The sequence below is a fragment of the Acipenser ruthenus genome, chromosome 1, assembly GCF_902713425.1.
Source record: "Acipenser ruthenus chromosome 1, fAciRut3.2 maternal haplotype, whole genome shotgun sequence".
Lineage (NCBI taxonomy): Eukaryota > Metazoa > Chordata > Actinopteri > Acipenseriformes > Acipenseridae > Acipenser > Acipenser ruthenus.
In genome coordinates, this window is record NC_081189.1 from 45,143,256 (window position 1) to 45,157,317 (window position 14,062).

At 38.3% G+C, this 14,062-nt stretch overlaps 1 protein-coding gene across 2 annotated transcripts in view; it reads left to right on the forward strand.

The window, feature by feature from the left end:
* abhd17b (abhydrolase domain containing 17B, depalmitoylase) overlaps positions 1–14,062 on the forward strand; it is a 39,702-nt gene that overhangs the window by 4,041 nt on the left and 21,599 nt on the right. For both annotated transcript variants that reach the window (XM_034034394.3, XM_034034392.3), the window contains one exon: positions 7,992–8,466. In XM_034034394.3, coding sequence (XP_033890285.1) covers positions 8,000–8,466 — 467 coding nt within the window. In that variant the 5' untranslated portion in view covers positions 7,992–7,999. The remainder of the gene's footprint in view (positions 1–7,991; positions 8,467–14,062) is intronic.

The window sequence follows — 14,062 nt, forward strand, 5'->3', positions numbered from 1 at the left end:
AGAACTTGTCCATTTGAACAGGAATAAGTGTGTCGGCATGCTGGTGTTGGACGCTCTCCGGAGCCTTTCTGGTTCCTTGACAGACAGCTCATTGTAGCTATCAAAAACAATGTGCAGCTCTTGCACTTTACAGACCGCCTGTGAGCTTTGGAGCACCATGCTGACTGCTTGTCCAAAGTTCTATTAAGTTGATGTTTTCACCATTCAAATTTGCCACATGAAATCTACGAGGACTGCAGTTTTTAACTGAGACACTGGCTCAAACACACAGTCTTCAACTGTGAGTTTTTTCTCAAGTTCAGCAATTGGTGTGTTTGGCTGGTTTAGTCGCAGCATCACCTTCAAACAATGGGCTTGTTCGCAGCAGATCATGAGCCAAAATATCCTTCACTGACTCTCCTCTCTCGTGCAATCTCCATAACTTTCTGTGCCTGGGTCAGTTGCTTTGCTGTTCATGGCTGGTGCAGCAGACTATCCAGCAGGTCTTTTTGAGTCAGTAAAGTCCAGGAGGTTTACCTTTGATATCGTGTCTGAGTTTTTTTTTTTTTTTTTTTCTTTCAAAATTAATCTTTCTTTGCGCAGTTGTTTGTAGGTTTTTGATCCGTGCTTAATAACATTGAGCAGACATACTTTGACGCTTTCATTAAAAACACACTGTTTGGTGACAAAGTTTTGAAGATGAATGTGCTTGGTGACCTCCTTGGAATTTCCTTTCTCCTTCATGAACTGGAGAAGCCTTGTGACAATGGTGTCAAACAGCTCTCCTTCCTGTCAGCTCATGATGAGATGTCTCCCTGTGATCCATTACCTTTGCGTTTGTCAGCTCACAGAAGACATTACTGATTGCGAGGACTTCATGGTAGACAAGCTGACATTCGGCAACATAGTCACTCCTCCTTGTTTGGCCAACAATGCCTTTTGAGCTTTTCTGGGACCTTTGGATTGTCTGCTCCAGCTTCATGTCTGGAGCAACAGAAATGAACTTGCCTTCCTTCTCTCGTACCACAAAGTGGCCGTGGATGAGGATTGGGTTGTCCACTTCAAGCTTTTTGATTCTTTCCATGTACCAGGAACCATACAGCAGGTAGCTGATGCAGTCAAACTTTTGGAACACTCTGATCAGTGACTCAGCTGTTTGCATGTGCAGCTCCCAGTTTCTTTCACGGTCCGATGGCACCAGATTTTTCACGAAATTCTTCTTAGAACTCCACAAACTTTTGTTTGAGACTTTGTTTTATCCAGCAACATGTGAAAAAGCAGGTGACATTTATTTTCGTCGTTTGATTGCAGTGCTTCCCTCAGCTCTGATTCCTGAAATCAATTCATGGAATTCATCAGATTTGTTCCTGTTCCAGAAAGCTTCCCACGTCATTATCTCGGAAACAATCGAAACAATCAGCATGCCTTGCAGCGAGCGGACATAGTGCTTCCCATTCAGGACAGTCTGGACAGTTTTCCCTCCAAAAATGTCAGACTCTGTCAGGGCATTATCCAATCCACCCCCACCTATGTACTTCCCAACACAGTGAAGTGCCACTTTTGCCATATGAAACATCCGCATCATTGGGTACAAGTCTTCAAATTCTTCAGGGTTGCTTAAGACTATGTCAGCAACAAGACAGACTGATGTACCTAAATGCGCACATTTTGAAAGTTTTTCATGGCTGAGTACACTGTATCATAATTAGTGACTGGGGATGGAATCACTGGGAGGAATCCTACTCGCTTGAGTGGGACGGTGCTCTGAGAGATCAAGGCGTGTAACCCTCCCCATGGAGGCCCTTGACCTTTATCTCCTGATGGCAGTCCGCATCTCGCTAGAGTGATGAGAAATTCTGTGTCAGCTGCCTTGCATTACACAGTGTCAGATGGTTGCAGCCCGACATCTTCAGCTACTTTGAATGTTTAAGGCAGGCTTGGCCGATTGACTGGCTTACGATGATGGCCCACACGTTAGCCTGGCAGCTCAGACGTTAGCTTGTAACTCTGCTTTTTCAATTTTGCGACTGAAACATTTGTTCGGGTGAAGCTCCACCCGGGAAACCAATCTTGAAATAGCACCATCACTGTGTCATGTGTGCTAGCCGTGCCAGACAATGACGAGCCATCCTCAAAGTCAAAGTTATCAAGAGCACCAATGGTGAAGCCTGTGCTGTTGAAGTGACTTAGAATTGGTATACTATTGGCTTCACATGTCTGCATAACATAAGCAGACAGCAGATTTCGGCTTCTCAGCAAATCGGCATAGCTGGTGGATACTCAGATTCTTCCACGACTGACACAGTTCATTAGCATCACAAAATTTGTCCTGATGTTTGAAATCAACTTTCTGCATTTCTTGCCTCAAGGTAGCTCCTGCTGATTTGACAGAATCATGCAATCTTATTTTTGCAGCAAGCTCCTCAATGCTTAATTCAGCTGAAAATACTAGCAAAGGCTCATTTTTCCAATGGGATTGACAAAATCAAATTTTGTCTTGGTACGTTCTCACGAGCAAGATTTTGACCTTGTTGCTATAGATTAAATATTCTTGTCAATTTTGTTAATTAGTTCTCTAATCTCAGTGAGTGTGAACCCCTAGCCTAGATGATCTAGGCTAGGGCCATTTCTTGCTACTGCCAAGAAAAGGCCGTCCCTCAAAACTCAGCGCTCAAACAAGAAGGAGACATGTGAGAGAAGCCACAGAGAGGCCAACAACCACTTTGAAGGAGCTACAGAGTTCAGTGGCTGGGAGTGGAGTAATGGTGCACCAGTCAACCATATCAAGAGCTCTGCATAACACTGGCCTGTATTGGGAGGGTGGCAAGAAAGAAGCTGTTACTCAAAAAGTACCATCTGAAAGCACGTTTGGAGTTTGCCAGAAAACATGGGAGTGACCCAGCTGCGATGTGGGAAAAGGTTTTGTGGTCAGATGAGACCAAGATAGAGCTTTTTGGCCAAAACTCAAAGCGCTATGTGTGGCGCAAACCTAACACTGCCCATGCCCCAAGACACACCATCCCTACAGTGAAGCATGGTGGTGGCAGCATCATGCTGTGGGGATGCTTCTCATCAGCAGGGACTGGGCATCTTGTTAAAATTGAAGGAAGAATGGATGGAGCAAAATAAAGGGAAATACTGCAAGAGAACCTGCTTCAGTCCGCTAAAAAACTGAAGCTTGGGAGGAAATTCACCTTTCAGCAGGACAATGATCCCAAGCACAAGGCCAAAGCAACATTGGAGTGGCTCAAGAACAAAAAGGTGAATGTCCTACAGTGGCCCAGTCAAAGTCCTGATCTCAATCCTATTGAGAATCCGTGGCACTATTTGAAAATTGCGTTCCACAAGCGTCGTCCAACCAACCTGAACAACCTGGAGCAAATCTGCCAAGAAGAATGGGCCAAAATCACTCCGACACCGTGTGCAAAGCTGGTACATACTTACCCCAAAAGACTTAAAGCTGTTATTGCAGCGAAAGGTGGCTCTACCAAATATTAATGTGTGGGGGTTGAATACTTATGCAAGCAAGATATTTCAGTTTTTTATTTTTCTTAAATATTTTCCAACATAAAACCAATGTCACCTTACAATAATTGATTTTGAGTTTCAGTGTTAAAATAAAATATCAAACAGAACGAAATTTCAATTTAGCATTTGTAATTCAGTAATATGAGGTAATTAGTCAGGGGTCTGAATACTTTTGCAAGGCATTGTATATATATCAGGTGATTCCAGCTGGATTATTAATAATTTGTTGTTGTTAATGTATGTATGTATTTTCTTATAACAAATGCCCTTATCCATATAAACCACACAGATCAACACAGCAACTCTTGGGCCTCTATTTAAAAGTTTTAGACAGCAAAAAAGTAAACAAACCAGATTTTAGACATACACTCATTGTGATCTCTATTAAAAGCCATCCTAAAACCCATCCGAAGGTGCCCCAAAACATATTATTATTTATTATTATTTATTATTATTACTACTACTACGACTACTACTACTGGCGTATTTATGTATTAATGTATCGGGAAACAAAGGCAACACAAGTAACAAACAAGCAACCAAACAAAGAACATCAACTTCCTTTTATATGTTTCATTGCCACTTACTTTTAATAATAATTTAGGCAACTCGATACAACAAAACAACACACGTTTATTAAGTAGTTGGCTTCACTTACAGGTTTGCTAGCATTTTTTCTCTTTCGTTTTCTCTACTTCTGGTGTTCCTCCTTCCTGCTCATACATTCCAGTCACAATATCTACAGCGCCATGTACTGTGTGTATTTTAAATAAACTAACAATACAACACTAACACCCCTTGTAACATTACATTCTGTACCATTGCAAAAATAAGTTTTTCAAATTTAGGATATAATATGTCACCTAAAATGTAAAACCTAGCTAACAATTTTACATTGTTACATTTCATTGCCACAACATTACAGCCCACTTTGTTTGTGACAAGGTTAAATAAATGTGTGGATTCCAGGAGAGGTTGTTTCACTGTGTGTGTGTGTGTGTGTGTGTGTATATGTATATATAGATATATATATATATATATATGTATATATACACACACACACACACACACACATATACATACATACATACATACATACATCTACCAACCTACCTCCCTCCCTCACAAGCTCAGGAGCTCAGGAGCTCAACACACTGCAGTCAATACCCTAGTTAAGGGGAAATGTATCCATATGTGTTATGCTTAAATTTAATACTTAAGGTGTTTTATGTCTACAGAGAGAGAGTAGCGAATGGAGACACTATTCGGCAGTGACAGTATTGGGCACAGTAGGTGCCAAATTGTCACTTTGCCAAATAGTGTCACATCGTTATGTAAATGTACAGTAACTACCTGTTGGGTAAACAAAAAACATTAAACCGTAATTGTTTTTCCAGAGGATCATTTCTGTAGACTTGCCTTGTACAGTAGGCCAGGCAACTACCACATAAATGAGTCATTAATAATAATAATAATAATAATAATAATAATAATAATAATATATATATATATATATATATATATATATATATATATAATATATACATATATATATATATATATATATATATATATATATATATATATATAAAACAAAAAAAACTGCTGACTGAGCAGCAGGGTGGAGGAAGTTGAAGTTGTTTGTTTGGTTGCTGGTTTGCTATTAAAAAATGTACTACATACTTTCTTTGTCTCTGTTTTCCGATACCACAGCGAATAATAACAATAACAACAACGACGACAAAAAACAACTAAAACAACCCGGGTGTGTCTGGTCTACCCGGAATGAAAAAAATAAAATGTGGTGTCTTTATGTACTGTTTTGTAGTTAATTCACTGGGGTAAAGTAAGTCATACACAATTTATTCTTTACTCCTGGGATATTTTTCTATTTTAATGTGCTACATATTATAAGGTATTTCTGTAAAATAAAGCTATGCTGTCTCTGCCTGCTTTCCAAGCAATATAATGACTTTTATTACTTTTAGAAAAAGGAACGAATATCGGAATGAATATTTAAGTTATGTGCGAATATCCAAACATGAAAATCCTGTGTTCGTCCCAGCTCTAGTTTCAAACGGTCTTGGTGTGGTTCCTTTGGATGCCAGTTAAAGTTCTTTTTTTTGTGGTCCTTTTTCATTTTTTCAGGACCAAGTTCATTTGTGTTCACAATGCAGTTTGCAAGTGCCCTCGGTTCGTTTATATGGTGTGAACCAGATGTTTACAATGTCCTGCAAGGTATATTGAAAGATGGCAGCTATTGATGTGTCATTTTACATATTGCTGTGGAAAAAAAGCACTGGGTTAACTATTTAATTGAGTACATTTCTTGAATGCCTATGTTAAGAGAATGCAGCTTACTCAATTATGTACGGTTAATTTGAGAAAAATCGGAATATATTTTACTATTTATGTGAGTTTTGTACAGTTCGGCTTGGATTTTGGTGTCTGATCAAATTTTCTGTCAGAGCTTCAGTTTCTCGCACTGTCCATGTAGTTTAGGATTACCAGATTTCCACAGTGAAAAACTGGGACTTCTCTGATTTTTCTTCAATTCACTAACACCGTAGCAACTCTTAAGCTGTTAATAAAAATAACAGTATATAAAATAACACAATAATAATTTAAAAATTAGACATCAGTGAATTTATTGCAGATCATAACAACACATTATTTTCTTTATATTTTCATCTAGTCAAAACATGTTAAATGTGGGGGCTCCCGAGTGGCGCATCCAGTAAAAGCACTCGCGTAGAGTGCAGGATGTGCCCTATAGTCTTGACATCACCTCTTCGAGTCCAGGCTGTTCCTTTGCTGACCGAGGACGGAAGCTCCCAGGGGGCTCACAATTGACCAAGCGCTGCCCGGGGGAGGGAGGGTTAGGTCGGTCAGGGTGTCCTCGACTCACCGCGCACCAATGACCCCAATGGTCTGGTCGGGCGCCTGCGGGCTTGCCTGTAAGCTGCCCAGGGCTGCGTTGTCCTCCAACGCTCTAGCTCTGGGTGGCTGCATGGTGAGTCATGGTGAGGACAGCATGTGTTTGTCTTCGCCCGAGTCAGCGCAGGGGTGGTAGCGGTGAGCTGAGCTAAACAAAATAATTGGACACTAGTAAATTGGGGAGAAAATAGCAAAAAAATAATTGCAGACTACTAAATAAAAAATAAAATAAAAAAAAAACATGTTAAATGTACAAAAATAGATCAGCTATTACCATTTAAACATATGGTATACACAATCAGAATGATTAAACAAATAATCCATTAGATTATTTATTTTATTTTTGAATGGTACAAACACACAACCTAATACATTACACTGCTATTAAGTTGCTGAGCATGCCAATATAGTTAAAATAAATACATAAATAAATAAAATACAATAGCGAAACTGGGACGATTAGCCTAACAATTTTACTGTTTCTAACTGGCACAAAAAAAAAAATAAGGCTGTAAACAATCTTCCCCAGAACGATGTGTGGTAACCCAAATGTTGTGGAGCATGCTGTTTCCATGTTAAAACTGTACAGGTGCCGTCACAAATTACAGACACTTTAAAAATATGAAAAATATAAACATGTCGAGTTCATTGCAGTCATCAGCTGCATAGATTAACCACTCAGCAGAATGAGGCAACAAACAAGTGAGTACAGACAGACATTAAGTTGCTGTTTTAGTATCACTTTAGTGTCTTAACAAGTTGTTGTATTTTAAGAAGTTGAATATGATAGCAACCAACTTGCTCCTGAAGTGACCGAGGAGCCATTGGCTCCTAAGGCAACAACTGTGTCTTGAGCCCTGATTTGATTTTTTTTTTTTTTTAAAGTAATGTATTTTAAAGAATAAACAGGAAACAAAAGCAAAACAGGTCATGAAGCTCATTTGACCAAAAGTGCTTTACCGATGTTATTGCAAACACTTGTACAAGCAAATGAGACAATTGTGTGATTTTTATGTTTCGTGCTGAATTTACAGAATCGTGATGTGTATCGTATCGTGACCCTCGTATTGCGATACATATCGTGTTGTTAAGACACTGCCCTAATTAGAAGCTTAATTGGTCCAATTAATTAATTTAGGGTACAGTTGGAACAAAAACTAGGAGGGACACCAACCCTCCAGGACCAGGATTGGACACTCCTGCTCTAAATAAACACAGCCTTATTCTACCAACAAACAGTTCAGCCAATGTTGTACTATTTTGTTGTCATGATGTGGGACTTTGCTAAACTCCCTTGTGCATGTAGTTCTGTGGGACATTTAAAAGCAGTGAGAGAGTGTTCTTAATTTCTGTAATGTACAGCTGCTTGCTAATGCTGAGTGACACATGCACGCATAGTTACTGCCTTTGCTGTATTGTGTAGATAATTTGGGGCTTTTATAAGCTTAAAAAAACACAGCTTATGGGGCTGTCTGATAATGTAATTTCATATTATTAGAGGGTTTTTTTTGCAGTAGATTGACTCTTTCATGTTTTTTATATTCCAGAACAGAAAATGAATAATCTTTCCTTTAGTGAGCTGTGTGGCCTGTTTTGTTGCCCTCCGTGTCCTAGCAAGATTGCCTCAAAACTCGCTTTCCTGCCACCCAACCCCACGTACACCCTGATGTGTGATGAGAGCGGCAGCCGGTGGACTCTGCACCTCTCGGAACGAGCAGACTGGCAGTACTCAGCCAGGGAAAAAGATGCCATTGAGTGCTTCATGACCAGGACCAGTCGAGGAAACAGAGTAGCCTGTATGTTTGTTCGCTGTTCCCCAAATGCCAAGTTTACCCTGCTCTTCTCCCACGGGAATGCTGTGGACTTGGGTCAGATGAGCAGCTTTTACATCGGACTCGGCTCTCGAATAAACTGCAATGTCTTCTCCTACGATTATTCTGGGTATGGAGCAAGTTCTGGGAAGCCATCAGAGAAAAACCTCTATGCAGACATTGATGCTGCCTGGCAGGCACTCAGGACACGGTAAGGAGACATTCTGTCTGTCTAATAGTAACCTGACCCTATGTTCGTTGCTCAGAGGGACTTTAGTAATTGACTTTTTCAGTCCCCACATTCAGCATACATCTCTTAGATTACCTACCCCCCATTTCATCCCCTGTAGAGTTGAATTTCCTATTATTGCAATTGTTTCCTGGCAGTGCTATTTAGCCATGTGCTTCATTGGTATACATCCAATATCGGTTTTTAGTAATCATCCACTTTGTCATGAGAAATTACTGTGTGGTATAACCAAACACATTTTCAGGGTTGTATTTCACTGTACTATACCCCTCAGACTGAATAAGCTGTCAGCTGATCTATAGTCTCATGCACTGTAACTCTAATCCTTAATAATACGATGGGAAACTGCAGTGCCAGTCTGCCACGTGAGCAAGCAGGAGGCATAAGTCATGAGAAGTATTCTGTTTTAGCAAAAGGATTTAGTAGCTCAATACAAATTGCTGCCTTTGTTTTTGTGTTTTAAACAGCTATTGGAGTTTTGAGTATTGAGCAGTGCTAAGATTTTTAATACATATCTGATACAAGTGAAAACATTATTTGAATTATTTGTTAAAATAACCTAAATACTGAAAAATGTAAACTAAAAAGGAATGTATACTTCAAGTTATCAGTGGTGAATGATGTAGCGGATTAACGCTGATATGAGTCAAATACCAATGTTCATGTGTTTTCTTATAAAGCTGTACTGTACAGTATACAAGACAAGTACATTTTGTTCCTAACTCTTAAACTTTTCAGTTTAAATCTTTTTCTACACTGTTAAAAAAAGGGATTTGTGCGACCATATGGTTGGGTTATTCTCTGGGAACCTTATTTCCATTGGGCTCTATAATAATCTATGTAGTCTGTTTCATATTGAAACCAAACGGTTTTTAATATGCAGTAAAGATTCAGTACTTTAATACATCATGGAGCCCTTCATGGTAATAATTATTTCACTAAAAGATACATTTCTAGCATTCAGGTGAAAGAGTAAGGAAAGTTGAGACAATTTTTTTTTACAACTAGAGAGTAGGGAAACTTACAGTACATGGTAATTCACAAAAAATGGTTTAGTTTTAGAGAAGATGGATGCCAATCCTTTCTCACTATGCCTAAAGTCAGTAATGGTAAGATGACATTAATTGCAACTGGCCAGGGTGGAACCATCCCCTGTAATTAAATCAGTCCTGGAATCCATTTCTGTCTGCACAATGAAATATGCGACATACTGCACATCATATGTAAAGGGCCACTGTAAATCCCTATGGGGAATGTCCTGATAATTAATAGTCTTGTTGATCTAGCTTGCTTATTATTAAATTACATTGTTTGCTGACAGTTCAGATAATCCGTTACTGTTCTGATTATACAAAGAAGCACTACACATCCATTGAGACCATAGGAGAACAGGACAATACTGTATGTTGACAATGTAATCTACAGATCTGTGTAGTCAACAAATGACAGTGGCTAAATCACTGCTAGGGGTTGTTTACAGCCGTCCTCATAAGAGAAATAAACAGTACTCCATGTGTCATGTAGTTTCTGTTTATTAAACAAGTACACTATATGCAGAACAAAAACATAATGGTATAATTAGAATTAGAAAAAGGATCAGAGATTTCCATTAACCTGATTGGTCAATAAGAGGGATTTAATATCTGATAAAGGATCTAAAATGTTACCTTTCAAGCTGTGTTTAATCACTGTTCCAACTCAGTCTGCCTGAAAATATGTAAATACAGTATTTGTATATTTTACCCTTTTTCATCTTGTTGAAAGAAAATCTCTGTTCTTGTACAAGCCCTCTGAATGTTGTCTGTCAATGTAGACTAATTCTGCTTCCTCGCTGTCCTATCTATCTATTTAAATTTAGAAAATTAAATTTAAAAATCGAGAATAGTGTGTGCTGCCAGCGGCAATACAGTAACCACAATAGCAACAAGCCTCCAGTTTGAATGACAAGTTGAAGAAATCAAACAACTGGATGCAGTCTGATTACTTTCAGCAACATTCCTTCAGCACAGTAACAGCACAGGTACCATGCTCCCCGCTAAAAATGCCAGGAAAGGAGGCTTTGAATAAACTTTATGAACAAGTTACTAAACAAACAGCACGATCAGCATTAACACATTATTATTATTATTATTTATTTCTTAGCAGATGCCCTTATCCAGGGTGACTTACAGTTGTTACAAGATATCACATTATTTTTTTACATACAATTACATTATTTTTTTACACATAATTTTTTACAATTACAATTACCCATTTATACAGTTGGGTTTTTACTGGGTAAAGTACCTTGCTCAAGGGTACAGCAGCAGTGTCCCCCACTGGGGATTGAACCCACGACCATCCGGTCAAGAGTCCAGAGCACTAACCACTACTCCACACTGCTGCCCCACATAGACTACTGGGTAAGTTGTTCAGTGGTTAAAAAAAAAAATTGTGTGATCCTGAGCAAGTCACTTAACCTCCTTGTGCTCCATCTTTCAGGTGAGACGTAGATGTAAGTGACTCTGCAGCTGATGGATAGTTCACACACCCTAGTCTCTGTAAGTCGCCTTGGATAAAGGTGTCTGCTATAATAATAATAATAATAATAATAATAATAGATACGCTTAATTACTAAAACTTTTTTATATTTTTCATTTTGACCTATTACACAAATACATGAACATGCACTCAAATCCTAATTTAAAAAATTAAAGTCAGCTGTACTTTTATTCTTTTACATGTTTTACAAACAGTTCACAAACCGTGTTCGCTCTTCTGTACAAGGTACCTGAATTGAAGAACAGCTTCATGTAAGTAGAAGCTCTTTTTTTTTTTTTTTTTTTTTAGTATTGAGGTATTATTTTGCAATTGGAAATACCCACAAAGCATCCACTGCTGGAATTACTCATCGAATAATGAGGAAAACATTTGTATTTATTTGCAACAAAAACTAGTGCTGCATAAAACCAGGAAAAAAAGAAGAACTGTAAATGTTTTTTTTTTTTTAATGTACCTATTTTCTAATAGCAATAGAACCCTCCAAAAAGGGCTTTAACATTTTTGTAATGTTAAATACCCTCGCCTCCGGCTCGGGACATTTAACAATGTGAAGTGAGCCTTACACAAACTATGAAGCCCTCTTCTTTGGGTTCTATTGCTTAAATATAACTGTCCTAATACCATATAATTGGCCGAGCACAGCCCAGGGGAAGGAGGGCTAGGTCGGCCAGGGTGTCCTCCGCTCACCGCGCACCAGCGACCCCTGTAGTCTGGCCAGACGCCTGTGGGCTTGCCTGTGAGCTGCCCAGGGCTGCGTTGTCCTCCGACGCTGTAGCTCTGGTGGCTGCATGGTTAGACGGCAGAGTGTAATAAGCGGTCGGCTGACAGCACACGCTTCGGAGGACAGCGTGTGCTCGTCTTTCCCGCTCCCGAGTCAGTGCAGAGTTGGTAACGGTGGGCTGAGCCTAAAAAAAATAATTGGACATTTACTAAATTGGGGAGAAAACAATAAAAATAATTGGCGATCACTAAATTAAAAAAAAAAAACATACTTCAGTCAACAGCTACTGTAATCTGCACATCCAACAATGTATAAGACCAATATTAAATCTTCTATAAAAAATAAGAAGTAACCTAAATTATGTAGAGTCCAATCCAGATTGTAATTCAGGTCAGTCAGTCACTCCCTGACTGGTCATGATTCAATCATACAGGTCTAAGTACTGCACTGAAGCAAAAAGTGAAAGCACTGCGAGCTGGGTAATCCCTAATTAACTGGCCATGGCCACAATTAGAACAACCCTTCACTTCCTGTAAATGCACAGTGCTGCAGAGTACTTAATACATTTACTATCTACTGTATTTGTAGGTCTGGAGAAAAAATATCCAAGGCTTTCCTTTGGAGAGAATAGTTTCTTGAGGCTTTAAGGATTTGCATGTGCAAAGCACAGGCGACTAGAAATGGGATTCAGAAAAAAAACAAATAATCAGACTGGGGATTAGAAAAGACAAAATGGACAGCTGTCTAAATTTGTAAACATTAACTTTCTCACTTCATAACTGTACCACAGCCTTTGATTTTATATGGATGTTGATTCTATTTGCAGTTAGATGATTATTATTATTATTATTATTATTATTATTATTATTATTATTATTACACATTTTTCTTGTTTTAACGACAAATTCGACGTGGATTTTAGACTGCATTTGAAACCATCAACCCTTTTTTGATATTCAAAAAAGATTTTTATAGATTGGCATTTGAATCAAATTCTGTATTTATACATCTATATGAAACTGTGGGATGTTATTTGACAACAGTGGTTGAAATGGCAATCCTGGTATTGAAAGGGTTGCAGGTGGTATTAATCTATAATCCTCATTAAAATACATTAGTATTCCATACTGTATGACATGTGTAGCTGTCCAAACAGAATGGACCTGAATAATTCCAATGGCTGTCCCAAACTCTCAGAGACAGCGAATAGTAAAATGTAACAATGCCCTCCTCATTTCTGGACACAGAAATTGATATATGAAGAAAGTTGGCAAGTAAAAAAAAAAACCAACATATTTGTAAATACAGACTGTTACCAAAGGCAAAAAGGAAACTGGGTTGCTTAGCTAACTGTGTGCAAAAAAAAAAAGAATGGATGTCATTTTTATATTGAAAATACGGTCTACATTTTGTATCCCAGGTAGAAAATTGAATTGAGAGGATGTACAAATGAGTGTTTGGGTACTCCCATTCTACTTCATGGGAATGATAAATAACAGTTCTCAACAGTTCTCCTTGAAAACACTGTTGAATGTTTGATTAGAGCACACTGTTTGGCCTGGATGTTTACAATTTATAATCCACCTAGTAAATCTTGAAAGCTTTTGAACTCCCTTACCCTTTGTGCTGCACTTGAATGGATCACTCTTTGGGCCTCCTTTACGAAAGGGCACTGAACTTTATGGTGTGCGATATGTGCATGTTAATGATTTCTGTATTTATTTCAATTTTATTAATTATCTCGTGAAATAGTGGGCATATTATGGTGCAGACTGATTTTATTGTGCCATACTATGGTAATCAAAACAAATATGTGATTTGTATGGTAATGCATGATCATATATTTAAATGAGCATCCAGCTCAGAATAATGAGATGAGCTGTATTCACATGCTATTTACTAAAGGACGCTAATTTTAGTGCGTGCATTAAAGTGATTATTTATTAGTGTGTACGGAGACCAGGCTTTAACCACTGATAGGCGCGCTGTTTAAACCTCTTCTTCTGGCCTGAAAACTAGGGATGTGCAGTTCGATTCTTTTTACTGACTCGATTTCGTTTGATTCATTCAGTTTAGTGAATCAATTCAACGGATTTCTTTGATTCGCTGATTCATGAACGCGAAATAAATACACATAAATACAATAAATAAACAGTCTTAGCTTTATATATACATTGACAAAAAAACTCAATATCACAAATTTAAAATAATTGGAAATAGAAGAGTCTTTTATTTCAATGGAAATCTCAGACAGTAAAAAAAAAAGATTATATAATTCCAAGTCTCAATATTTAA